General features: G+C 50.4%; 1 protein-coding gene across 2 annotated transcripts; it reads left to right on the top strand.

Moving 5' to 3' along the window:
- Nucleotides 1-1,090: 1,090 nt before the first annotated feature.
- Sec22c (SEC22 homolog C, vesicle trafficking protein) lies at nt 1,091-20,462 on the top strand. Of its 2 annotated transcripts, none has more exons than XM_028890447.2 (7): nt 1,091-1,231; nt 9,034-9,241; nt 11,442-11,605; nt 15,060-15,239; nt 17,081-17,199; nt 19,801-19,865; nt 20,322-20,462. In XM_028890447.2, the coding sequence occupies exons 2-7, from the start codon at nt 9,060-9,062 to the stop codon at nt 20,359-20,361; spliced, it is 750 nt and encodes a 249-aa protein (XP_028746280.1). In that variant the 5' UTR covers nt 1,091-1,231; nt 9,034-9,059; the 3' UTR covers nt 20,362-20,462. The 2 variants fall into 2 exon arrangements, with proteins under 2 accessions (XP_028746280.1, XP_028746278.1); XM_028890445.2 differs by lacking the exon at nt 1,091-1,231 and adding an exon at nt 1,391-1,500.
- The last annotated feature ends 7,414 nt before the right edge of the window (nt 20,463-27,876 follow it).

Below are 27,876 nucleotides of genomic sequence, written 5' to 3'. Positions count from 1 at the left end.
GTTACATAAGCCCAGTTTCCATTTCCACCCACAAGAAAATGCCTTTTAGCAGTCTTCACTCAGCTCAGCTCTCTCCACGGACCTGCAACCTGTCTATCCGGCTGCTGTGTTTGCACCTGTACTAGGCTTCCCTACAATGACAGAACTGCTGAGGCTGTTTCTGTCTATATGAGGATTTATTAGGAGAACGTGCTTACGTGGTGACGGAGGCTGAGAACCAGGGGGCCCACTTCTGGGGTTCACTGATTTGCACTTGGCCTCAGAATCAGGAAAGCGGACTCTGGGAATGTGGCTCAGTGGGCAGAGCTCTTGTCTAGCAAGCAGGAAGCCCTGGGTTAGAGCTCCAGGGCCACACAGACTGGTTGTGGAGGCACACTTCTGTAATCCCAGCACACAGGAAATGGAGGCAGGAGAGTCAAGTTCAGAGTCACAGTCGGATATATAGTGAGTTCAAGGTCAGTTTGACATACATTAAGGCCCCTTCTCAAAAAATAAAAATGAAGTATCAGTAAAGCTGACAGTGAAACTTAGTGAGAAGCTGAGGTCCTGAGAACCAGGAAGTGGGGAGTCACTGATTCACATTCTAAGACCAAAAGGCAGGAGAGTTTGGAGTTCTGATGCCAAGGACAGAAGATAGGGCTGATGCGGGGTTTTGTAGTTCAAGCATTCTACAGGGCTACATCCTCAGCTACACAGTACTGCGCACAAGCAAAAGTCTCTGAAGCACACCAGCTCTCCTTTGCCCAACCTGCTGCTACGTGGGGAAGCTTTCCCTGAGCCCCAAGTCCAAGCCCAGTGCTCCTGTAAATTCTCTTTAGAACCCATACTCCTTTGAAGCATGGCTCATGTTTAGACTCTGTTTTCCTGCCTCGTGCTCGACCCTACCCTACTCTAGGAGTCCCTTGATGTGTTCACACTGACCAGCGCACACTGCAGTGCTCAGCATGTGTCAAAACAGCAGGGGCCTAACTTTGCTACCCTACCCCTCCAGCCTCAGGGCGAGGGTGTGTCGCTTGGGGATCGGACTTTGGCACCTCCTCCAGGCTGGCAGGAGGGACGTGCTCTTCGGATCCTCTATCTCGGGCCTCTAGCCCAGCTGCGTAGCCTGCAAGAACCCACGCCCAGGGAGTGTCACTCCAGTCACGCGGAGCCTGGACGTCTCTGGAGAACAGTCCTGTCCGCTCCGGGCCAGGCATCGAGGGGACATCGGAGCCTCTTCACACCGCTCGAGGTGAGATTCCCGCGTGGGCGGCTGTGGGGGGAGCAAGCGGATGCCAGCCCTTTAAGATTCACGCAATTCCGAAGTCTGAACAACAGGACTGCGGAGACGCACCACGATTGGTCTGTTTGGGTGTGAGCGTCGCTTAGCAGCAGCGAATGAGAGTTCAAGGTGTGCGCAAGCGCACGGCATCCTAGCTCCTGCAACCCGGCCGCCGGTGACCTGAACCCGGCCGCCGGGTGGGCTGCGGTGGCCGAGGCGGAGGTCGGCCGCGGGGCGAGGTGAGGCTGGCGGGCCAAGAGGGCGTGGAGAGGCGGGGTCGGGGTTCAGGCCACCTGGGACTCCCCGAGGCCGGGCCCCCTGCACCGCGCCTACCTGCTGGGATGCGCAGCCCGCTGAACCTGCGGCCCGGGGCGGGGCCGGGGCCGGGGCGTGTCTCGGGAGGGGCGGGGTGGCGAGTCCCTTTAGGTAAGCTGAGCTCTAGTCCTGGCTCTTGCTTCTTTTGATAGCAGACTTTCCTTAGCCTGCTGGTCTTGCAGGATTTGGTTTCTTCAAGGCCTGGTCACCCCTGCACCGACTTTTCCTGGACTTAGATACCCCAGGACAAAGGACCTACAGAGCAGGGCGGGCGTCTCGCTTGCACAAAGCCAAAGCCACGGAAGGAAGAGAGCTGCCACTGATGAAAGGAGTTGGTGCAGTTTGTGGTTTTGTGGCACTGGGTCCCTCGTAGCCCGAGTTTGGTCTTGAGCTTGGGATCCTCCTGCCTCCAGCTCCCAAGCTCTGGGATCACAGGTGTGTGACTTCCATGCCCAACTTAGTTGGTGTGATTGGTGATAAGGTCAGAAAAACAAAAGCAACACACAGAACAGCACCAGTGGATAGGACAGATGTCTGTAAAAGTCTACAGGAAGTTTCTCCAGGTGAAGAGCACTTTAGGGAAATGAAAGTGGGGACAGTTTTAAGCGGTTTGACACTGATAAGCAGGATTCAGTTGCACAGTAGCTTCCTCAGGAAGACGGTTGTACCTCTTAATGTAGACATTACTTAATGTTTTACAGACAGCAGAGAGGACATCTTGAGGTCCCATAAAGAATTTCAAATCAAGCCAAGGGTGTTGTACACCTTTAATTCCAGCATGTGGGAAGCAGAGAGAGGCGATCTCTGTGTTTGAGGCCAGCCTGGTCTACAGAGCGAGTTCCAGGACAGCCAGGACTACAACAGAGAAACCCTGTTCTAAAAGCCAAAACAAAAACACAAAGCCAAACAACAACAACAAAAGGGATTTCGGATAAACTATGCCCAAAATGTGCGTGGCCAGGCAAGACAGCTGACTTTAGAGCATAATGCAGTAAGGACAGGCGGTTTTGTTTTGTTTAAGATACAGGGTCTCACTCTGTAGCTCTGGCTAGTTTTGAGATCTGCTTGCCTCTTCCTCTCAAGTGCTGGGACTCTGGCACCTCACCCACCGACTTTGTTCTCTTTTAGACAAAGTGTCATGTAGCCTAAACTGCCTTGAACATGCCACTTAGCTGGGGGTGACTTTGAACTCCTGACCTTCCTGTCTAAGCTCCCCAAGTACTAGTATGATCATAAACCACCATACCCAGCTTCTTAAGGGGCAGATGCAACAGGTGTCACCTTGGGCCTCTTCGCTACCAACAAGTCTCTGGATTTTTTTTTTTTTTTCTTTCAAGCAGAGTCTCACTATATCCTCAGCTGCCTTGGGATTGCAGGTTTGAGCCCCGGCTTCTGGTTAGCTGTTTGCAGTACTACTCTGGAGAAGGAAGTCTTTAGAGAAACAGTAGCTGTGATCCCAAAGGTTTGGTTTGGAGGTCCTCGTGCCATGGAAAGAATGCAGGAGTCTGGGGTAGAAGCCCAGTTTTACCTCCCAATCCATAGGAGAAGCAGTTTTTTCTCCTGTGTAGTGGACCAGAGGAAGCTCTGAGCGCTTGCTAGCATTATCCATACGAAGGTCTAGTCCCTCTGCATCCTCAGGAGATTGGGCTCAGTTCATCCTATGCAGTGGCTTACTGTTTGTGAATAATATGTGCATATTCTCTTGTATGCTTCAGATAATATATTCATTACTTATAACGTCTTGTGCTTTATATGTGGTTGCTACATGGCATTGTTTAGGACATGATAAACCTATATATGTTCAATACAGATGCAGTTTTTTCTTTCTTTTTTTTTTTTAAAAAATATTTTCCATCTGAGGTTGGATGAATCTTCGGGTGCAGTACCCACGAATACAGAGGTTGGGTAGGATTGCTTCTCAGACTTTGGGCTGAGATCAAGTGTAGAAGGACAGTTGTGATGTTACCCATGTCCTATCCAGTTCAGCTTCTTTCAGTTTTCAGTTCCCTTAAAGATGGTATGGTTGATCTCTGTTTCCCTCTTTATGCCATCCCCAAGCAACTTGGAACCTACGGGATCTCAAGTTAGGTAATCACGTCTCAGATCGTGTGGCTGAGAGTGAATCCATCATGGGTTCCCCGCTCCCTTAGCATGCTTTCCTCAGAAGTACTGTGCCTGTGGTGGGTGCTTATACTTGACTAAGTGTTTGTGTGCTAAATTTGGCTCATTTTGCTAGTTGACATTTGTATTTTTTGCCCCTCCCCTACGCCTGCACGTTAGGGGGATTTGTGGGAAGCTATAGCGTAAAATGACAATCACAGAGTGGCTTCTGGTATAGGCACAAAGTCTATGGAAAAGAGCAGGGATAATCTGGTGTTTGGCAGTTGCCCATATGGTAAAGGGAATTTAGGGAGTGAGGGAAGTGGATTAAGATATGCCATATAAACCTGCAGTTGTGGCCCACATCTTTAATCCCAGCACTCAGGAGGCAGAGGCCACACTGGTCTACAGAGTGAATTCCAGGACAGCCAGAGCTACACAGAGAAGCCCTGTCTCAAGAGAGAAAAAAATGTGTTATATAAAACGTGAGCAGGGACCTTTTGATTATCACCCATGCTTCTGCTCACACAGAACACCATCCGTAGAAACCTTCCTTGTTCCTCTCCAAGAGAATTACTGTGTGAGAATGCTCAAAATATGGTTCAGAAGTATGGCAGACACGCTGCAGACCCACATTTCTTGTCTCCGTGAACAGAAAACTTGGTTCCTCATCCATCTGCTCAGCAATTCTTTTAAAAAATATTTATATTGCTTGATTGATTGGTTTTTTGAGATAGGGTTGCTCTGTGTAGCCCTGGCTATCCTGGAACTCACTCTGTAGACCAGGCTGGCCTCAAACTCAAAGATCCACCTGCCTCTACCTGCTGAGTGCTGGGATTAAAGGTGTGGGCCACCACGCCTGGCTTATTGCTTCCTTCTTTATCTAATGGTATGTTGTGGTGTGAGTCTCCTGTGGCGTGTTTAGCTGTCCATCTGTGGGCCATGTTCAGTTCTAGCTTTTGGTTAGTGAAAACCAAGATGTAAGGAGCAGCTGTACGCAGTCCTGTGGGGTCATCCTTAGCCTGTTCTGGGATGAGTTCCAGGAGTGACATTGTAGTGCCCATAGTTTATTCTGAATGTGGGTAATTTGTCTTTTCTTTTTCTAACTTAGTTATATTGGTTTCTACTCTGTTCTGTCCTACCTTCTGCCTGGACTTTAAAAAAAAATATAATTTATTTATTTATTTATTTATTTAGGCAGTGTCTCACTGTGTGCCAGTGGCTATCTTGAAACTTGCTATGTAGATCAGGATGGCCTTGAACTCTTGGAGATACCTTTGCCCCCAGTAATGAGATTAAAGGTGTGAGCCACCATGCCCACCATGTTTTTTAGTTTATAATATTTCTGTGTTTATCTTTATATAGTTTTTTTCCATTAGTTGAGCTATGAGCAGGCTCTTACCCATGAGGTGTGTGTGTGTGTGTGTGTGTGTGTGTGTGTGTGTGTGTGTTTAGAGAGAAAGAGAAATTGTCACAGTCTCCTGATAAAAGCATTTTATTATTTCAAGTTAAATGTAGAAACTTTCCTGTGGCTCTTCACCCTCCCACATTTATGGGTGTCCTTTTAAAAGAATTTTTTTTTCATGTGCATTGGTGTTTTGTTTGCATGTATGTCTGTGTGAGGGTGTCAGGTCCCCTGGAACTGGAGTCATAGACAGTTATGAGCTGCCATGTGGGTGCTAGGAATTGAACCCGGGTCCTCTGGAAGAGCAGCCAGTGCTCTTAACCACTGAGCCATCTTTCTAGCTCCAATTATGATTGTCTTGTATGTTTCCTTTGCATACAGGAGAACCACACCAGACACAGCCATCAGGCCTGCTTTACAAAGCTCAGTGGGAGAATCGTCTTTTATGTTTCTTTTATTTCTTTCTGCTTCAAAGTTCCTACTTTTACAATTTCCATTCTTGCTAAGTGAACTTTCTTTAGCAGTTTATGATAGTGGCACATTCTTTAGGTATTCCTTTAAGCATGCTCTGATTTTCCCTTCATTCTTTTCATTTTAGATTTCGTTTATTAATTGTGTGTGTGTGCGTGTGTGTGTGTGTGTGTGTGTGTGTGTGTAGGTATGTGCACATGAGGACAGTACCTGAAGAAACCAGAAGAGGGCTTATATCACCTGGAATTGGAGTTATAATGGTTGTAAGCCACCATATGGGTGCTGGGAATTGAACATGGGTCCTCTGTAAGATCAGCCAATGCTCTAAACATCTCTCCACAAGTCATCTCTCCAGCCTCCAGACTAGTCTTCAATGCAAGGCTTTCCTAGCTTTCGAGGCTGCACCACTCCTGATTCTGAGTAAAGGAAGCAGGTTTTGTTGTAGCCATGGGGTGTGTGACCTGTGTCCACTCCTCATTGGCTGCTCTTAGTGCTGGTTCTTCCAGCACTAGGTCTGAGATCTGAGACACAGAAGGGTCCCATGACCCTCCCACTTGCTCTCTTGCCTCCTTTTAGAACCTCTTTGTGATTGTTCTATAGCTGAGGTCCAGGGTTTTATTTGCACTCAGTAGGACCTGGGAAAGCCTTACTTTGCACTTCCAGGAACAGAGCAGCCACATCTCCTCTTGGTCTTCCATTTTTCTCTTCTGAGTTTTGGAGGTAGGGTCTCACTTTGTATCCCAAGCTGGCTTTGAACTCAGGATCCTCCTCCTTCAGCCACTGGAGAGGAGGGACAACAGGCCTCCAGGCATGCCCTCTTATTCAGTAAGATTGCCTCATGATAGCTCATGGCACCAAGTTCACAAACATAAATCCCCACAAAGGTCAGCCCTCCCTTTATTACAAACTCTTTCCATCTGTTGAAGCATGTAGTTCTTTGCTTGCCATGCTGGAGGTTAGCCCCAGGGACCTTGTGCTTACGAGATGAATGTGTTACCACTGAGCTACGTCTTCCCACCCCAGGGTGCATGTTATTAAAGGAAAATGGTGTTAAAAGCACTGTCTCCATTTTTTAAATTCTTCCTCAGCTGGTGTTAAGTCCCTCAGCCCCCTCAGGCAGCTGCCATCTCAGTTGCTCAGACAGAGGTGACATATTTACAATGCCACCTTTATTCAGGATACTTAGAAGGATTCTAAGGTTTCCGTTCTTGGCAGCTCTCATATACCTGGACAGAGCTGAAGTCAGAACTTTTGTTTACCTTACTGAGGAAAAGCAGGTTTGGTCAGTAAAGTCTTATGGGTGAAGTTGAGGTCTTCTGGGTCCTTCTGAGAGCGGGCACACTGGTTCTCAGGATTATTGTCCCCTGGAAATGGCACCTATTTCCTCCATGCAGCCTTAGCAGGCAACTAACACATGGTAGTTTTTGTTTTTCATTTTTTGTATTTTTCTCATTTCCAAGACAGGGTTTCCCTGTGTAGCCATGGTATGGCTGCCCTGGAACTCACTCTGTAGACCAGGCTGGCCTCAAACTCACAGAGATCTGCCTGCCTCTGCCTCCTGAGTGCTGGGATTAAAGGTGTGTGTCACCACTGTCTGGCTGGTAGATGTTTTACACTGGGGTGCCTAGGGCTTATCTTAACTCTTCTGGCATAGTTTTGATTTGTTTTTTCATTTTATTTTTTTTCTTCATGCCAGGTAAGGCCATACTGACCATATAAGGCCCTTGTTTGGAATTAGTGTTTTGAACCCCAGGCCTGTTCTGTTCTCAGACTGATCCTGTGTTCTTCCTCTGTTTCAGTAGGACATTGTAAAAATGTTTTTAAAAATCAATATTGCAAACACAAAAGTGTGGCAGGTAGCGCTGTTTGGCCTCCATGCCCAGTGCCCTCCTCACTGGGGTTGGTCTCAGCATTAACTGTGTAAGGCTATAAAGCCTACAGTGCCCTCTGGTGGTTGGCCTGGCTCTGCAGGTGCTGCAGGATATTTGAGGCATGGCTTTTGTTCTGAACAACCTTCTGTAGGGGAAGTGCAAAACCAGGGAGACGAGAAAAGTGGATATGTCCAGCCTGGAAGGTTTGGGGATATAATGGGGTTGAGAACTCCCTTGGTTTGTGTGTGTGGGGTGTGTGTGTGTGGGGGGGTATGTGTGTGTGAGAGGGAGGGGGGGGGAGAGAGATTCCCTGCCCCTGGGAAGGGCACAGGTGAATAGAAGCCAGGAGTGGTGTTGGGGTAAGGTGTCTCCCGACTAATGCCCCAGACGGTGCAAAGAGGACGTGCAGCATAGAAAGACCAGCTGGAGCTGCTTGGCCACCTGCCAGTCCTGGATGCAGGGCTGAATCCTATGCAGATGTGCAGGAGAGTCCACAGGAAGACCTCCCCCTGCGGGGCTGTGTGTTTGCGCTAGCACAGGTTTCTGTCCGTCCTAAGAGGTTCCTTTTCCTCATTCGCCAAAGACACCACAAGGCCCAGATCTGTTTCCTCTTGTTTTTTAATGTGTTCTCATAGCATGACCAAATATTTAATATCTTGCCGTGATGCGATTTGCTACCTGATTCCCTTCAGCCATCTGTAGGGACTCATCGGTTTGAAGACCAGCTTGGTATCATACAGCAGAAATTCGAGGATGTGCTCTCTTAGCTCCCAGCTGCCTCTGCTTCTCCCTGTCCCCACCACTGCAGTGCCCAGACCCCCCCCCCTCCACCACCGCAGTGCCCAGACCCCCCTCCCCTCCACCACTGCAGTGCCCAGACCCCCTCCCCTCCACCACCGCAGTGCCCAGACCCCCGCCCCCCTCCACCACCGCAGTGCCCAGACCCCCTCCCTCCACTGCAGTGCTCAGACCCCCTCCTCCTCCACCGCAGTGCCCAGACCCCCGCCCCCCTCCACCACCGCAGTGCCCAGACCCCCCTCCCCTCCACTGCAGTGCTCAGACCCCCGTCCTCCTCCACCACCGCAGTGCCCAGACCCCCGCCCCCCTCCACCACTGCAGTGCCCAGACCCCCTCCCCTCCACCACTGCAGTGCCCAGACCCCCTCCCCTCCACCACTGCAGTGCCCAGACCCCCTCCCCACCACTGCAGTGCCCAGACCCCCTCCCTCCACTGCAGTGCCCAGATCCCCTCCCCTCCACCACTGCAGTGCCCAGACCCCCTCCCCTCCATTTTCTTGTGTGGCAATTGGACTACTTAGTACCACCTTCCTGGGTGACCACACACACACACACACACACACACACACACACACACACACACCCTGCCACTCGTGTCAAGTACTTCCTGTCCCTTTAGGGCCTTGAACTCTGCAGCCTGCTGGCTGCTGTTGCTGCTGTTGCTCCTGAGTCCTGCTGGCCCCACCTCCTCCTCCATCCCTTTGTGCTTCAAGGTGGAGAGAATCACAGTGACGGAAATGATTCGCAGTTCCAGCAGTGGGGTCTCTGGCGCCGTCACCGGCCTCCCTGACAGGGCGACCTTGCTTTCCTCAGGTTCCTCATGACTTCTCTTGCGGACCATGCCCATGATCTTTTTTGCCAGCGTAGTACGGGTGAGGGATGGACTGCCCCTCTCGGCCTCCACTGACTTTTACCACGCCCAGGAGTTTCTGGAATGCAGGAGGCAGCTCAAGGCCTTAGCCCGGAGGCTGGCTCAGTATCCAGGCCGAGGTTCTGCAGAAAGCCGTGACCTCCACATCTAGTAAGTAACACACGCACTTTTCCAGACATCAGCAAAGCTGGGGTAATTTTACCCACATGCTAGGGGAACACTGCTGAAGGCAGCGTGGGTCAAAGGTTAGAGGTACGGTCTTGGCAGTCAGGTGGTGCATGCTTACAACAGAATCAGGGAAGGAGTGGGTGTCCATCCTCGGGCCCCCATGCAGCACTGTTGACCCATTTGCTGTTGGTAGAGCACCCTCGAATGTGGGGAGACCTGGCTCCCCTGCAGTGGGCACCTTTTAGTCACTCTTTACTTGGATACACCAGAAGGAGGGAAAGGATGAGAGCGGGGGAGCCCAGACACAGGAATTCCCCAAGCCATGTCCTTGGACGGTAGCTGAGGGTGGCCTTGAACTTCTGACTCTCCTGCTTCCACTTCCGGCTGCTGGATTTACAGGCATGTGCTGCCACACTTGGTTTGTGCAAGCACTCTACCAACCAAGCCTCATCCCAGACCAGTTTTCCCTTTTGCTATTCCGAGACAGGAACAGGGGAATGAAAATGAGTGAGGCTAGGTCTCTCCTTCCAAGAACTTAAAATCTCATGAGAGAACAAGAGAAATGGATTATTTAGTTAATAAAACAGGGAAAGCCCGTGGTGGGTACCAGTGATGATGATGCCGGAGGCTGTGAATACTTTGGCTTTCCTGTGCTTCCAGTGGCTTATGAAGCACGTGGCAGGATCCGGCAGGTCAGGCCGGGTCGCGTGCTTTACAGAGGAGGAATTGAGGTCAAGGGACTTAAGGAAGCTTTAGCTGGTGATGGTGGAGCCAGGATTTGAAGGCAGGCCCCAGGTCCGACACTCAGGTGCTCGGTCCTTCTTGTGTTGAGGGGCAAGGCAGACTTTTAAATAGCAAAGTGGCTTGTTACAGACCTTACACCTGCGATTTCACTAGTTAGGTCTGTGCTTACCAGGTCCCTTCCCTTCCCCTTTCACAATACATACAACTGCCAGAGAAATTGGCGTCACTTTAGGGCCGTTTGGTCTCAGAATCATAAAAGCAGAAAGCAAGTTCCAGCCTGGCCTGAGGGAAGGCTGAAGGGTAGTACCAGGCAGGAAGGGCGGTGGATGGAGGAGACCTGGATGCCACCTTGTGGAGGCTGCCTCCTCCTCCTCCTCCTCCTCCTCTTCCTCCTCTTCTTCCTCCTCCTCCTCCTCTCCCTCCCCCTCCTCGCACCATCTACTTGAGCCCCGAGAAGCTAATTTGCGCATCAAACAGGACTCGCTTTTCCGGAAAAAAAAAAGTCTCCGATATCATAATCAAATCCGGGTTAGCTTGGTAACTTTTAGAAAACAGGATTATAAATGCTCCACCTTTGCTTTTTCTCATTTGCTTGTCTTTGTGGTGCAGGACCCCAACACCTGTGCACGAAAGGCCAAGGCTGTCCTCGTGAGTCACCGCCAACTCACATTATTTATCCTTGTCACAGAGGAAGCTTAGTCACTTTTTTTTTTTTTTAGTTTTTCAAAACAGGGTTTCTCTGTGTAGACCTGACTGTCCTAGAACTCAGAGACCCGCCTGCCTCTGCCTTCTGAGTGCTGGGACTAAAGGCGTGCGCCACCACCGCCCGGCAGTCATTTCTTTTTTAAAATTGACTTGTTATCATGTGGTGTGTATGCACGTGTGCACACATGTGTTCACACAAATGTGGTTATTCAGATATCGTAGCATGCACAGGGAGGTCCGTCTCCCACTGTGTTAAGGTCAGACCTCCCTTGTTGTTACAGGCTAGCTGGCCTGCAAGCCGCTAAGCAGTTCTGCCTCCAGCTCCCATTTTGCCCTGGGAGTGCTTGGATTGCAGACGCACACCTCTACATCCAGCTTTTAAATTCTGGGCATTTAACTCGGTCGTCAGTCCCGGCAGCAAGCACCATCATTTGCTGAGCCATCTTGTCAGCCTTAGTCTTTTCTTAATTTTTTTAAAATTTAGATTTATTTATTTACTTTTATGTGTCTGAGTGCTTTGCCTGCATGTATATGTGTACTCCAAGTCTGCCTGTAATCCTAGTACTCAGGAGGCTGAGGCAGGAGGCTCATCAGTTAAAGGCCAGCCTGGGCTACATAATTTGAGGCCAGCCTGAGCTACATAGAGAGATCTGTCCAAAGCAGAGCAGAGACAACAGCACAGATGGGGATTTATTCTGTTTCCTGGCAGCTCAGACATCACCTTCTCTTTCAGTTTTTCGTCATCGGGGGATGTGGCCTGCATGGCTATCTGCTCACACCAGTGCCCGGCAGCCATGGCCTTCTGCTTCCTGGAGACTCTGTGGTGGGACTTCACAGCTTCCTATGGCACCACGTGCATTGGCCTGGCCTCCCGGCCCTACGCTTTTCTCGAGTTCGGTTTGTGGCTGTCTTCTTGCTTTTCTTTTCTCGGATGATGTTATGTGTGTGGAAACTGAAGTTTAGGTTTGTCTTTAACCATCAAGGAAAACCGTGGGAGGTTCAGCCACATGCCCTTGATTTCATAGCAGTTAAGGTGGTCATGAAGCTTACGGTTGCTTTCTGTGTCTTCACAGCCGGTGGGGAGGTGGAGGAAGGGAGCTGGAGTCAGCAAACCATAGCCTGTGTAGTTCAGAGCTGTGTTACAGAAACCAGGGCTGTTATCTATGCATCATAGATACCTGTCTGTGGAGGCTGTGCCCAAGGCAGGATGTGTCTAGACCCCCTCCCCTCCACCACTGCAGTGCCCAGACCCCCTCCCCTCCACTGCATTGCCCAGACCCCCTCCCCTCCACTGCAGTGCCCAGACCCCCTCCCCTCCACAACTGCAGTGTCCAGACCCCCTCCCCTCCACCACTGCAGTGCCCAGACCCCCTCCCCTCCACAACTGCAGTGCCCAGACCCCCTCCCCTCCACCACTGCAGTGTCCAGACCCCCTCCCCTCCACCACTGCAGTGCCCAGACCCCCTCCCCTCCACCACTGCAGTGCCCAGACCCCCTCCCCTCCACCACTGCAGTGCCCAGACCCCCTCCCCTCCACTGCAGTGCCCAGACTCCCTCCCCTCCACCACTGCAGTGCCCAGAGCCCCCCCTCCACTGCAGTGCCCAGACCCCCTCCCCTCCACCACTGCAGTGCCCAGACCCCAGCTCCCCTGCAGCCTGAAGTGTTACTGTCTTACACTTGGAGAAAGCTCTGCTGACACCAGTCCTGGGCAGAGCCACTCAGGAAGTTCCTCCGTGGTGAGTAAGTCCAGAAGGTGGAGGAAGTGTTTCCAACTTCTATGGTGATTTCACATTCCTGCAATATTTTTTTCTACATTTTTTTTCAAAACATCCTGCTGTGATGGTTTGGAAATGAGAAATTTTGGTCCTTCCTTCAGCAGGTCGATGAGGCCTGCTCTGGCAGAAGACATTTTTGTTCCAGGCTCAGCCAGAAGGGCCTGTATGGTTCCCAAGTCTACAGAACACAGCCTGGTGGTCACAGTGCGCATTTAGTTTTTGCTAAGCATGATTCATTTTGAGCTCTAGGGCAGCAGTTCTCAACATGTGTGTTGAAACCCTTTTGGGGACTTCTAAGAGCCTTTTCACAGAGGTCACTGAAGACCATCAGAAAACACAGATATTAGCCGATGGTGGTGGCACACACCTTTAATCCCAGCACTCGGCAGGCAGAGCCAGGCGGATCTCTGAGTTTGAGGCCAGTCTGGTCTACAGAGCAAGATCCAGGACAGGCACCAAAACAACACAGAGAAACCCTGTCTCGAAAAAACAAAACAAAACAAAAAACCCCAAACAAATGAACAAACAAACAAAAAAAACCACAGATACTTACATTACAATCCATAACAGCAGCAAAATTACAGTTATGAAGTAGCAACAAAATAATTTTGTGACTGGGGGTCACCACAACATGAGAAACTGAATTAAAGGTTCGTAGCATTAGGAAGGTTGAGAATCACGGGTCTAGGGAGTCAGAGAGGTGGGTGTTCTCTGGGGTGGACTTGAGCAGGAATCTGGGAGTGTGTGGTACAGGCAGTCAGGTATGAGGCCAGCACTTAGGCCATCTGGCTATGACTGCCAGAATCCTTACCTTCCCTAGGTGACTTCCTACCTGGCCATTGGGTGTAGTCAGATTTTTCTTTTGTGACCTCCAGCTCACAAATAACAAACAGAGACTTATTATTAATTATGAAAACTTGTCCTTAGCTTAGGCTTTTTTCTAATTAGCTCTTATAACTTAATTAACCTGTTTCTATTAATCTACGTTCTATCACGTGGCTTCATTACCTTTCCTCCGTTCTGTATGTCTGACTTGTTCTGCAACCCAGTCGCTTCTCCTGCTTGCCTAGATTTATCCCTCTGACTTCCTCTCTCTCTGCTAGAAATCCCACCTATCCTCTCCTGCCCAGCTGTTGGCCATTCAGCTCTTTATGACACCAGTCACAGCGATACATGTTCACACAGTGTACAGATGTCCCACAACTATTGGGAATGGATGGGAGCAGCACCCCCTGGCTGTCACTCTTGGGTAGGGACGCCCTGGTGTGCAGACCTTACTGTGGCAGACCTGAGGAGCTCTGGGAGGCTGTGAAGCTGCTGCCTGTGGACCCTCTGCTTGCTGTCAGGAGTGTGGTGGCTGTCCCCAGGCAGACCACATCTGTGGCTCCCTTGGCATCATTAATTTGGAGAGGAATGGCACTGCATTCTTTGCCCCGAATCTCTGTATGTGCCTTCCTTGCACAGCAGTGAGCTGGATCTGCCAGGAGACCTTCCCTAGCACCACCGTGACTCCTTAGTGTTGGGTAGGAATCAGAACAGTGGCATTAGGATTGTGTGTGATTGGGCCTCCAAACGCATGCACAGTTCTACTTCAAAAACTTGTTAGGCCAGGCATGGTGATACACACCTGGAATCCTGGCACTTGGGCCCATTAGGCATTCAAGGCCATCCTTGGCCACACAGCAAGTTTGAGGCCAGCCTGGACTGTATGCCCCCTTGGCTTTAAAAAAAAACAATTAAAACCATATCATGATTTGTTGAAATGGGTTAATAGTAATACAACTAAAAGAATCAAAACCAGTACTCCTCTCCTAGTTTGTTGTCTACTGCTGTGGTAAACACTATGACCAAGAGCACCTTGAGAAGAAAGGAGTTGTTTGGCCATATGTGTATGATATATATATCATATATCATATATCATATATATATATGATATATCAACATCACAAAGGGAAGTCAGGCAGGAACTTACGAGGGAACCTGGAGTGGGAACTGGAGCCGAGGCCACAGAGGAACCCTGCTTACAGGCTTGCCCCTCATGGCTTGTTCAGTCTCCTTTCTTGTACAGCTCAGGCCTGTCTCCCCAGGGGTGGCTCTGCCCTCCCACATCATAGGTCAACCTCATGGACGTGATTTCTCGTCTGGAAAGGCCCCCCTTCCCAGATGACTCTAGCTTGTGCCAAGCTGGCAAACACAACCTGCCTGCACACCTCCAAACATGGCATCCCAGCTTGTACATCGGATCGGGGTCGTATTTATTTGTGATTTTTGTTTTCAAAAAGCTTTTGATATGAGACCATTAGGGATAGTCCTTCCCCCATCCAGGCTCGGCCCAGTGCCTCCTGCCAGGTCTAGGTCCCTGAGGTTGGTCTTCCTGCAGCCACACTTAATTATTCTGCTTTGAAAAAATGGATCAGATTAGTGTTAATGCGGAACAGTCACCTGACCTTCCGTAACTGACTCAGTTTGGAAATCTGGCTGACTTACTAGTTGCTTAGCAACAGGCGCTTCGCTTCCCACACGCTGTCTTGGAGCACCCATTCTGATGATGCTCAACTTGGGCTTCTTTCTGCAGACAGTGTCATTCAGAAAACAAAGTGGCATTTTAACCACATGAGTTCCTCCCAGATGAAGAGTGGCTTAGAGAAGATTCAGGAGGAGCTTGAGTTCCAGCCTCCAGCAGTTCTGTCCCTGGAGGGCACAGATGTGACAAATGGCGTGCTGAACGGCCACACCCCAGTGTACTCTGAGCCTGGTGAGTGAAGATGAAGGGATGCATGTCAGATAGAACTTTTTTCCCCATGGAAAAATGGGCTGGTTTGGTGGTGGCATATCAGACATGTTGGGGAGAATCCAGATGGGCCCTATATCGGACCAAATATTTGCATGGTTGTTGTAGAAACAAAACAAAAACCTTACTGTTGTGATCGCAGCTTGCTTCAAGGAAGCAGTCTGATGACATTCTGGAGTTTCCAGACTGACTTGGCAGGTTGTTCGTCAAGGTGACGTTCACAAGTTTACACTGTGAGAACTGGTGTGTTGGACTGTGTGGACTCTCCTTGGCTTACCACATTACGGAGACACTGGAAGTCTGCGCTGGGAAGCCCCAGCCCTCTTGTTGGAAAAGGGAAATAGGGAAAGTATTCTGCCCTGGCGGCCAGTGGGATGGCTCTGTGTATAAAGGCTTGCCTCTAAGCCTAAGCACCTGGGTTTGCTCCCTGGGGACCACATGGTAGAAGGACAGTCCCTTCAGTTGTCCTCTGACCTCTGAACTCATGCGATGGCACATCCCCTGGAAGATCTGTCTACATTGTAATAATCTAATTTTGAAGATATCTGTACTAAACTCCAGGCTTGAAGTTTTAGGTGGCATATTAAATATGTTTGGTTTTGGCTTAATGTGTTTAAACCAGTAAGTTCCCAGGTTGGCTCACCTGCCAGTCAGCAAGCTCCTTCTGTTTATGTTGGGAGGATTTGAAGAAGGCTGGGTAACCGAGCCCGAGCTTCTCCCGTGCCATGCATGGACACAGGGGACCCTTTGTAATGTATGTTTTGTTTTTTTAAACACTTAGAAAAGAGGAGCAAATCCCCAAAGCGCCAAGTTACCCATCTGTCTAGGACATTTTACTGCCTCACCTAATTGTCCCAAGGCTAGAGTCCTCACAGGTAGCATGTTCTGTTCTAACAGGAACTCGAATTGCTCCATGGGAACTAACATACTAACTTTAGCATTAGCTGGGCTGTGGTTTACAGGGGACGTGTGTGTGTGTGTGTGTGTGTGTGTGTGTGTGTGTGTGTGTGTGTGTGTGTGTGCGCGCGCGCGCATGCGTGCACAGGGAAACGTCAGGACCAGAAAGGATACTGAGGAAGGAGCACAGCAGGAGAACAGGCTGGGCAGCATCTGTGAACCAGACTTCGTTTTAATGGTGACCTTCGGGAAAGAGCAAGTCTGTGTTCCCGTTATCATCCTGGCTACAGTCGGATTGTTCTAGGTTGACTACCTCCTCTTCCTGTGCATTTTAGTTTAAGGACTTGTCTTCTGTGAATTTCTCTGGATGCCCACATGACACTGAACATTGTCCTTGTTGGGAAAAGAGTGGAGCAGTTTACAAACTGAAGACTGAGGCGGGTGGCGGGGTGCTCTGGAGTCTTGACAGTCCCTGCCCCCAGCATCTCAGCCTGACCTGTTAGCATGCAGTATCGAGTGACTCTGTGTTGGGACATCCCATGTCCCACAGGACGATTAGCAGTGGCACTGGCACTTGCCTGTCCTGGTGACAGTTACAGATGTCTCTGGACACCTCCCTCTGGGAGCACATCACCCCTGGTTAAAATAAAAAAACAACTAAGTGCTTACAAATTTGTGTTTGACACAAAAAGGGCTTTTTCCCCGGAAGAGGTTCACCTCCGTTTCTGAGATCCGTTCTGGCGTTCATTCCTGGCTTGTCCCGCTGACTTCCGTTGCTTTTTAGATGTGTGCTTGTGGTTCTGCGTTTAGCACCGTGAGTCTGTTAGCAGAGGTCTAGTCGGTGTCCTGTTCCCTTCTGTCATGGAGACGCAATTCTCACAAGACACTCTTTTCTTTTCATTGTGAAGCTCCGAATCTCCGGATGGAGCCGGTGACAGCGCTGGGTGTCCTCTCCCTTGTCCTCAACATCATGTGTGCTGCCCTGAACCTCATCCGTGGAGTTCACCTCGCAGAGCACTCTTTACAGGTGACCCCTTTACAGGTTCTTTTTGTTTTTTTTTTGTGTTTGTGTGTGTGTGTGTGTGTGTGTGTGTGTGTGTGTGTGTGTGTGGTCTTGGAGATTGAATCCAGGACCTTATGAATGCTTCAGCATGCGCCTTTTGCCCTGGAGCTGCATCCCCAACCCTTCTTTACAGTCCGGATGGAAAGACAGGCACAGAAGCTGTCATGGGAGACAGATTGTCATGGGGTTAGGATTTTTGTTTGTTTGTTGTTTTTGTTTGTTTGTTTTTGATTTTTCGAGACAGGGTTTCTCTGTGTAGCTTTGGAGCCTGTCCTGGAACTCGCTCTGTAGCCCAGGCTGGCCTCGAACTCACAGAGATCCACCAGCCTCTGCCTCCTGAGTGCTTTGATTAAAGGTGTGTGCCACCACTGCCCAGTACTTTTTTCCTTTTTTTGAGACAGGGTTTCTCTGTGTAACAGCTCTGGTTGTTCCAGAACTCATTCTATAGACCAGGCTGGTCTTGAACTCACAGAGATCTGCCTGCCTCTCTCTGCCTCTCAAGTGCTGAGATCAAAGGTGTGCGCCATCACCACTGCCCAGCACAATTAGGTTTTATGAATGTTAAAAATTCAAATAAAACGTTTTAGAAATTTTAATCCATAAGCTGGATATGGTGATGCACCCCCATAATGCCAGCACTGGAGAGGTAGAGGCAGGAAGATCAGAAGTTCACATCCCATCTTCAGTACATAAGAGTTCTGGGCCAGCTTAGGGTAGAGTATAAAAATAAAAGAATCTGAAACAAAAAAAAATTTGCTCTTTGTAGTAGGTTGAACTAATCTGGAAGGATCCCTTTGTGGTTATCTTTGGAAGTTCTGGGATGTTGCTAAGAAGTAGGTAGCTTGCTGTAAGTACTTTGGGCTACGTCTGAGCCCTTAGGAACCAAGGATCCACTATCCACAGGTTGCAGGTTGCGTTTTCACACTGCCAGGCTCTGGGTAAAGATGTTCCCACTGAGTGGTGTGTGGCCCACAGGAGCCTCTTCTCTTGTGGGAGACCCACATCCCTGGGATGAAGTGAGCATCCCACCTGCATCCCTGGGATGAAGTGAGCATCCCACCCGCATCCCTGGGATGAAGTGAGCATCCCACCCATATCCCTGGGATGAAGTGAGCATCTCACCCACATCCCTGGGATGAAGTGAGCATCCCACCCGCATCCCTGGGATGAAGTGAGCATCCCTTTTGTTGGCTACTGGTGTGAAGCAACTTTCTGTTTCAATGCTTTCTTCAAATATTTCTTTAAAAAATTGTTGGAAATATTTCAAGCACTTGACAAAGGAATAGAACTATTATTAGTATAAGCAGGTAGTTGTTATTTTTAAAGATAGAACCATAGGTTTTTTTCTTTATAGATTTTTGTCTCATTGTTTTCTTTGGGCATTTTTAAATCTTACTGGCCTTTTGATTATATGTTATGGTTTCTGATCTTGTGTTTTTATGGATTTTGGGGTTTGTGTGTGTTTACTGTGCTTTTAAATTTTTTTATTTTCTTTTTCTTTATTTTTATTTTATTATTATTTTTGCCTTTTTTTTTTTAAGAGAGAAAGAAAGCATGGAGTTGGGGAGAGGAAACCAAGACCAGAATATACCATGTGAATTTTCAATTAAAAAAGAAAAGATAGCCAGGCAGTGGTGGCACATGCCTTTAATCCCAGCACTAGGGAGGCAGAGGGAGGCGGATCTCTGTGAGTTCGAGGCCAGCCTGGTCTACAGAGTGAAACCCAGGACAGGCACCAAAGCTACACAGAGAAACCCTGTCTCGGAAAACCAAAAAAGGAAAAGATAAAGCCGTAGTGCTCACAGCAGTGCTCACAGCAGCGCTCACAGCAGTGCTCACAGCAGTGCTCACAGCAGCGCTCACAGCAGTGCTCACAGCAGTGCTCACAGCAGTGCTCACAGAAGTGCTCACAGAAGTGCTCACAGCAGTGCTCACAGCAGAAGTGCTCACAGCAGTGCTCACAGCAGAAGTGCTCACAGAAGTGCTCACAGCAGTGCTCACAGAAGTGCTCACAGCGGCGCTCACAGCAGACTCGGGAGTGAGGATGGTGTTTGGTGGGTGTTGGACCAGGAGGCTGATGTGGACCGAGCCGCTGGGAGAGCAGCATCAGGCCTGTCTTAGAGCAGTAGCTGTGAAACTCCGTCCGCTGGTTACCACATCCCACTCTTGACCACTGTGTGTGTGGCTCCAGCATCTGTCAGCTGTTTGTGGTAGGATTGGTACCTGGCTGGCAAGGTGGTTAAGATAGTCCCTGCCTTGAGCTTCTCATGACCTCGCGCAGGGACAGCACTGAGGAGGCGGCCGTGCCCGGGTTCTAGAAGCTTAGCGTTGACAGCTGAGAAAGGTCCTGAAGGGTGAAGGGATGGGAGCCCACTGCATGTGGAGGATGTGACATGGAGGCTGGGACAGGAGTAGAAACAGTGTGTCTGACTGTTGAGAAAGGTCACATCCAACCCTGGGTCTGGCTAGGCATCAGTCACACCACTGAAATGGGAATAACAAACGTCACACCACAGGGGTTCCTTTCAGTCAAACCTTCTTCTTTGTGCCCCGGATCTGTCTCAGGTTGCCCAGGAAGAATTGGAAACATCCTGGCCTTCTTTATTCCTTCTGTGGCCTGCATGGTCCAGGTGGGTACAGTCCCTGACTGGGTGCTTTTGGAGACTGCAAGCAGGTGCCCGAGGAAACGGTGATCCCCGGTATGGCCGTGACTCTGGAGAAATCACAGTAGGGATGCATGGCTTTCCCTCATAGCTTGCTCAGCTGTCACGGTCTCTGAGGAGGACTTCACAAGGAGGCCACTCAGTCTTGGGAGGGCCTTCCTGCTTGCTCTGCATCTCTGTCTTCTCTGCATCCCCAGTGTGGACATCTGCCTGTGTGTCTCCAACATTCTCCCTCCTGTGACACCTGTTTTGTTCTCTCTGAATCTCCTCCTGTTCATCTGGTGGTCAGCAGCTGCCGGTCCCAGCTTTGCTGTAGCGATTAGTGATTCACAGTCATAGGTGAATGCATGTAACTGTTGGTGGCTGCATCTGACTTGAGGCTGTCTGCTGCTCTCTGATTGAATGTGATTGCTCTCATTTCAGTGTTATCTGTACCTGTTCTATAGTCCAGCAAGGACTCTGAAGGTGGTGCTGATGCTGGCCTTCATCTGCCTGGGCAATGTGTACCTGCATGGGTTGAGGAACACCTGGCAGATCCTCTTCCACATCGGAGTGGCTTTTCTGTCTTCGTATCAGATCCTGACCAGACAGCTGCAGGAGAGGCAGTCTGACTATGGAGTGTGATGACAGCATCATGCAGTGATGCCTTTGATTTTTTTCCCCCTGGAAGGCCAGTCTGTTTCCACTCCTGCTTCTCAGCTTCACCTCAAATCTCCATCCTTGAAGCTCACGGGTGCAGCGGAGGACCCAGGGCTGCTGGTTGCAGTCTTGGTCTGCGTGGAACATTTGTGCAGAACTGCCAGCCGAGCACAGGACGGGGCGGCCGAAGCTGGAGCTTGCTCAGAGAGCATCTCTGATGGTCAGAGCAGCAATGTTTTGGTCTCCCGAATGGAATGATGCTGCAAACGGCTAGGTTCCATGATGGTAGTTTTAGTCATTGGCGGGTGTCTGCCGAAGTCCGTTTGCAGTTTCAGTATGACTCCAGCTGTCCTCAGAGTGTCAGTTCAGGGTGAAGATGCTTCATACATATAAGCTAGGTAAATTTTGTTTACATTTTTGATAACTTGGGTTCCATATACTTTTGGAATATTTAAATATATTTTGGATATAAATTGAAGCTCATTTAGAACAAAGGCAAACTTAGACTGAGGAAATGCTAAGGAAATCCGAGTTTATTTAATTTACAGAGACCTTTTATGGTGATGGGACTGTTATGGTGGGATACAGATGTGGTTTATATCTATTTTCAGGGTCTAGCCGAAGGTCTCTGAATTAATAACCAATATTACTGGGTCATAAGCACATGGGCGTGAGCAGCCGTGAGAGCGTCGGGGTGAGTGGGAAATGCTGGGGCTCAGAGGTCCTTGACAGAACTAGGGAGCGGCTTCTGTCATCAGATGCTGCGTGGCAGCTGAGTGCCTGTCATGGCGGCCTTGCTGGAGACGTGGTCTTGTGAACCTCCTGGAGAGGACTCCCCTGAGCATCTCGGTTAGACCAAGGACCTCACTGTTCTGTGGACAGGCGTTAAGTAGGCATCAGCGCAGTAAAGCTTTGTGTGACTGACATGCGCATTGCAAAGCTGCAGAGGTGTGCTTCTGAATCAGCCCCCTGTGTCTCCAGTGTGGGTGTCTGGTGGCACTCAGGAAGCCATGTTGGGGTTCACCCCTCTGACTTCTTCTTGGAAGAGTGCACCTGCCGCTGTGTGGGCTGACCTGTATGGTTCCATAGTTGGTAAATCCTGTATTGATCGTTTTTAAAGGAGAAAGCCATCCCCAGAGTTACTAGGAGTAGGGCAGACAGGAGTGTAAGGTTAGCGCTCTTTTGTTTGGATGTCCCCAGTACCGTGTGTCGGTGAGCCACCAGGTGTCATTTTAGGAGAGAGCGTCTGTGACTCAGAACTGGGTTAGGAAAGTACTGCCATTGTGATTTTGTTTCCTTAGAGAATTTTCTGTTTTTAGTCAAATCTATAATGTCTGGGTTTGAATTCATGATGGGAACATCCTTGGGCATGAATTTCAACCTTGTGCCTTTGTTGATGTCACACCTATGTGATTTTGTATATACTGTGCAGGCAAATGCTCACTCTTCTGAGAGACTTTTGAAGTGGCCAAAGAAGAAGCCAGAGGGAGGAGAAAATTCTTTTAATTCAAAGCACACACTCAAAAAAAAATTTTAAGTAAGTTAAAAAAGATCAGCCTAAAAACGTATTGTTTTCCTCGTAAGCCTGCGTGGTATTGTGTTGCCTGTGTCGGAGAGACCACACACTCGAGGGCCTGAGCCTGTGGTTGTCAGTTCACAGGGGTAACGAAGCGGTCCCTGAGGGTGAGCCCTGGCTAGAGACACTTCGTAGATGCTAGTGAGGGTGTTATCCACACTTGGCTGACACAGCTTGTGAGTTATCATCTAGACAGGGTTCCAGACTGTCATAAATGGAAGGAAAAGGTGTCCTCGAGGGAAACAGAAAACAGAGAACCTTTAACCGGAATCTAGCCAAGAGCCTCACCTCCCTGGAGGAAGGGACCGGTGACAGGAAAGGCGCTCCAGGGAAACCCCAGGCTTTGGGCTGACTTGTTCAAGCCTAAATGGTGGTAGCCCCCATGGGATTTTTGATGCCAGGAAGTTGGTCCACGGCAGGAGTGCTCCTCTGTCCACCGTGCACTGGCTGCTGCTCTGGCATCTTCAGATGAGCGGTTAGGTGGTGCTGCCCAGCTGGCTCACATGAAACGGTGTTGAGACAGCCTCCGGAGCTTTCCGGTCAGATGCTCACAGCCTTGGCCTTCTGCAAGTGCCGTGTCTCTGCTGGTGTCTGGGTGGGAGTGGCCCAGCAGAAAGCACATGATTTGGGTTGCTTTTCCCCAGTGATCCTTATCTTGACGGGGACTGTACCTGACTTTCCTTTTTCTAGGTGGAGACAGCTAGGGTCAAGTTTCCTCTCAGTCCCAGATGCCTCACTGACTCATGGCTGTGGTTCTTGCTGTCCATGAACCCTGTTGACATGCATTGTGGGCTTTTTCCTTGACCCCCCTTTCTTTCCTAGCCGCCGTGAATTCCCTCTCCCCTGCCTGCTTCCACTCTGCCTCCTACATTCCTGTCTCCAGATAGAGGCACAGGCTGGAGTCTGTGGAGAGACCGGAATCATGACGGAAAGGGAGCCGGCTTTGCAGTCTCACCCTCTGCCCCACCGTGGCTCAGCACTCAGGAGAAACAACTCTTTGGCTGTCATCCCTGATGGGGGCTAGGGCAATAGCCAGCAGACCCACGAATGTGGCTGTTTGGAGCATAGGAAACAGGGTGCGAGGGCCGAGCTTCTGTCCACACCTATGCTGTGCTGATCCTTGAAGAAGCCGCCTGCTCATTGTAATACCAACAAAGCCCCTTCAATCTCTTCTACATGTTTGACAATGAATGACACATGAGAGAGCCCGGGCATGGTCAGGAGAGCACACACACGAGAGCCCGGGCATGGTCAGGATGCTCAGGTCTGGGGCCGTTCTGCCTGTGTGCTGTGAGAGCCAAGAATGGTGGAGGAAGGAAGAGAAACCAGGTGTGCCCTGGAGAGATGAAGTAAGGGAAGGGTCTCACAGGTCAGCCGCCCCAGTGGCCTGGAGACTTCCGCTCAGTCCTGGACACAGTGGAAGTTCCTGCCTGCCGTCCTCAGCGTCTTCACCTGCAAGAGGACAGGAACACCAGTTTGCAATCCTTGTATGCTCCTGTGAGAATTGCAGGTGGCCACAGGGTGGATTGTCATAGAGAAGGAGAAGGGTTGTGAGATCGCTGGGTGTGTGCAGCGGGCAGCAGACCTCACCTGTGTTCAAGCATTCACAGGGTGGCATTTTCTACTGCTGCAGATGAAGGCTCCATGCCTTCATTCCAGAAAGGAAGTGGCTCCTTTCTCCCTTACCTGTCTGGGTTTTGTGTATGGATCGTCATCATCACTAGACCTGCTTTAGGATCCAGGAATCTGGTCTGTAGACTGATCAGACTTGAGTGTCTGTCTCCAGTCTCGACCAGGGGAGCCCCTCTCCGCCCACTCACCCACCCAGAAGCAGTACTGTCACTCATGTGTCTCTGGGGACAGCTGTGGAAGGGGCGTACTCTTCACATCTGGTAATAGCGGGCTGGGGGAATGCCTGCCCACGGGAAGTGATGGGCAGGGCTGTGGCCCACAGTTGCCTTAAATTAAACCCATTCTTTCTTCCCTTTGACCCAGGTCTGCTGCGCTATGTGTAACCTTTAACCCTTAACCTTGATATGATCCTTAATTGCTTCAGAAACGTTATCTAATGAATACTTTGTATGACTCAGCTCCCTAGGATTTGATTTGGCTTAGTGGGTTTTTCTAAGAACATAAAAAAATGAGGCTAATTTAAGCAAAACCATTTATTCCACATACTCATCCCCAGGGTTTGGTGCCCATATTATAAGCTACTTTCAATTGATAACAAAGATCTATTTTGAGTACATGATGGGCACATTTTAACTTTCACATACTGGTAAACTGAAACTTGTGACAATGTACTGATGTTGTACAGCTGTTTATATACCGTGTATATTAAAACGACATGAGGTGGCTTCAGAATTTTGTGGAGAATAAATCTAAAGTGTTTACCAATGCGTGCGCGCGTGCACAAGCAGTTATGAATCGGGCTCTACCTTACTGTTCTGAGGTGGTCTGCGAGCCGCCTCGCAGGTGGGAGAAGCGACATCTGGTCTGAACAGGTCTGAGGACTTCAGTACAGGTCTCTAAACAAAGTAGCAGGGGTAGAACTGCTCTCTGGGCTGGGCAGCCTGCAGGTTCTGGAGCTCCACCCTGCTGTGTCCCACAGGCCCCTCAGCTCTGGGCTTCTGTGAGTGGCCACCAGGAGGCGCAGCAGCCAGCCACATCGCCTCCTCCCAACTTGGGGACACTATCCTTTGTCAGCCGCTGCTTTGGAACAAAATCCCCAGGAAGGGGTTTGACGCAGCCTCTGGACCAGCCTCCCGAGCCGTTAGGAGTGTGCGTTCCCAGCATCCCTCCTTTGTCCTGAGTCCCAGCCATTGGAGGCCAAGCCACTTTCCAAAATATGCATTTGAGTTGCTGGATTTTGGTATTTGAAAGTAGACAAGTCCTGTTGCTTAGGTGTGGAAGCTGAGCCCTGGTCTAGAGAGCCAGTCAGAGAACATCCCAAGGATCTGTCCCCTGGCCTGGAAAGGGAGGGCTGTCCCCATCTGGTAGTACTCAAAAATAATAGCAGCCTTGGACCGTGGAGATGCTTCTTCTGTGCCAGGAGGACTGGGGGCGGGGAGGGGGGGGCCGGAAGGCTGGGCTGATGAGTCTCTGCCTTTCCCTTGAGTCCTACCCTTGCAGGGGGCCTGATTACAGCTGCCAACCATGCTTGCCCAGCACCAGAGGAGGAAAGACTAAGGAGAAGGGCCTGGCAGAGCTGTGAACCAGGTCTCGGACGGAGGGTCAGATGGACGGACAAGGCGAAGTGTGTGGAGTTTGCTGAGCACCAAAGAGAAGACCTTCTGATCTGAGGGGGAAGATACTTTACTTAAAGTCATAGGCACAACTATTAAAAAGATTGGCAGGTTTGGGACTGGAGAGACAGTTCAGCAGTTCGGGGCACTGGCTGCTCTTCCAGAGGACCTGGGTTTGGTTACCAGCATTCACATGGCAGCTCACAGTTGGCTCTAACTCCAGTTCCAGGGAATCTGATGCCTTCTGGCCTCTGCAGGCACCAGGCATGCATGCGGTGCACAAACATGCATGCACAGAAAATCCCCACAGATATGAAAATAAGTAAGTACACATTTTAAAAAAGAGCTTGATGACAAGAGATCCTGGGAAAAGTGAAAAGAATGGGAGGGCTTGGTCACAGAGCTGGAGGCCGTAATGATTGGCATGGGAGCAAATTGTGTGGATGGGCAAGAAATGGCAACCCTGATATAAAAAACAAAAACCTGAAGACAAGGTCTGAAAGGCTCATGAGTAAGCAACAGAAGAGATGACCGTTAGAACCGTGGGCACACATTAAAATAACAGGGAGACACTGCCTTGTGGGGAGGGCTGGGGTGTGGCTGAGTCGGTAGAGAGAATGACTAGTACTTATGAGGCCCCATGTTCAATCCCCAACACCACATAAGCCAGGTGTGGTGGCTCAAGACTGTGGTCCCAGCACTCAGGAATGGGAGGCAGGAGGATCAGAAGTTCAAGGTAATGCTTGGTATATAGGGGGTTCAAGGCCAGCTACATGAGACCCTGTCAAAACAATGGAAAGAGGGTCCATGGCTGCTTCTGGGACCAGGGAGGAGCCAAAGCAGAGGCCAGCGGCTGGAGTGGTAAGGGTGTGTTTCTGGGGCCCACGGGGGATGGGGAAAGGGGGAGCAGAATGAGAGGGAGAAGAAGCAGTGGGCACCAGTCTGACCCCCGAGGGACTGTCCTCCCCAGATCCAGGCCGCCTGAGGTAGTTTCCTGGCGAGGCTTTCCCACAGGAGGCGCTCTGCTGAAAGGCTCTCGTGAGGACGAGGAACAGCTGAGGAACAGATGCAGGAGACAGAGGTGCCCTACAGCCAGCCTTCCCTCCCACCCCAGAAATAGCCTGAGCCCAGAGTGTGCGCCTGGGGAAGTGAAGCCAGGGTGGTGGGGGGTTGGTGAAGCAGACCGGGACCACCCTGGCCCTGGGGGCTTGTTCCAGGCGTATTTCCAAGGCCCCAGGGATCCGCACAAGGGCCAGAGGCAGGGGACGTGGGGCCAGTCAGAGTGAACTTTCTCACGGGACCGTCCAGCAGGCCTCACAAAGGCCGGGAGCTCACTGTCCTGGAGGTGTGCAGGCCGAGGGGCTGGGTGCAGGCGGACCTCAGAACACGCTGTCCCCATATCACAGGCATTGTCTTGTCTCATCCTGGTATCTGAGAGGACGTCTGTTTGTCTCCCAGAGCGCTGCCTGTTGTGTCCATCCTCGGGTGAACCAGACGCCAGCCACAGGAAACAGCCCATGCCAGCTCCCGTTTGAAGAGTAAATATTAGTCTTTTCAAGAGCTGCCCGTTCTCTGTCACTTGGCACAGAGGACGTTGAGTTGGGCGGCGGGGGTGGGGGGACCTCTTGGTCTACATATACTAATGGAGTCTGTGGCCCTCAGTTGTTCATGCAAGGGAGGGCTCCAGAAAGAGCCTTTTCCTAGGAGCTGTACCCGAGTGCCTGTGAAGACCACTCTGAGACCCCAAGCCCTACCTTACCCCCACCTCTTTCCCCAGACATGGTTCAGGCTGCTTCTACTGAGGAAGGGGACTGGAGAGTCTGACTTGATGTTGAGGTTATCTGGGCCCCAGTTCTGAATTACGTGACCGTGAAACCCGCTGCTTATCAGGAAGGGGAAGAGCCTGCCCGTATCTTGCATTAGTGCCTAGGGAAGGCCTTGGGAGGACCCTGCCTGGCCACAGAGTCCTGACTCTGTCCTCTGTGATCATGCCCGGGGGGGTCCTAGCCTCACCCCACCCTCAGTGGGGAGCAAATGTAACGGTTGTTCTTCGTGGCAACGGCCGTATTTGGAATACAAGCCTGTGAGGACACTTCCGGAAAGGCTTACCTAAGATGGGGAGTCCACCCTGAATGTGGGTGTCTCCATCCCATGGGCTGGGGTCTCAGGCCGAGTAAAAAGGAGAAAGCGTATTGAACACCGGTGTTCATCTCTCTCTGTTTCCTGACTGGGGGACACCTGCTTTGTCTCCTGCTGCACTGAACGCTTCCTTCTGTGACCTCCCCGCCATGATGGACTGTGTCCCCTCATGCCGTGAGCCAGTACGGTAACGAGGAGACAGTTAAGAAGCCGGGCGGTGGTGCACGCCTTTAATCCCAACACTTGGGAGGCAGAGCCAGGCGGATCTCGGTGAGTTCGAGGCCAGCCTGGTCTACAGAGTGAGTACTCTGCCAAATGAATGTGAAATGACAATGTGAAAGCATCAGAGAGCTGGGATTCGAACCCCCGACTCCTGCAA

The sequence above is a fragment of the Peromyscus leucopus genome, chromosome 7 (assembly GCF_004664715.2).
Source record: "Peromyscus leucopus breed LL Stock chromosome 7, UCI_PerLeu_2.1, whole genome shotgun sequence".
NCBI lineage: Eukaryota > Metazoa > Chordata > Mammalia > Rodentia > Cricetidae > Peromyscus > Peromyscus leucopus.
The sequence above is the reverse complement of the archived record's forward strand: the minus strand, read 5'-3'. Positions and strand labels throughout refer to the sequence as shown.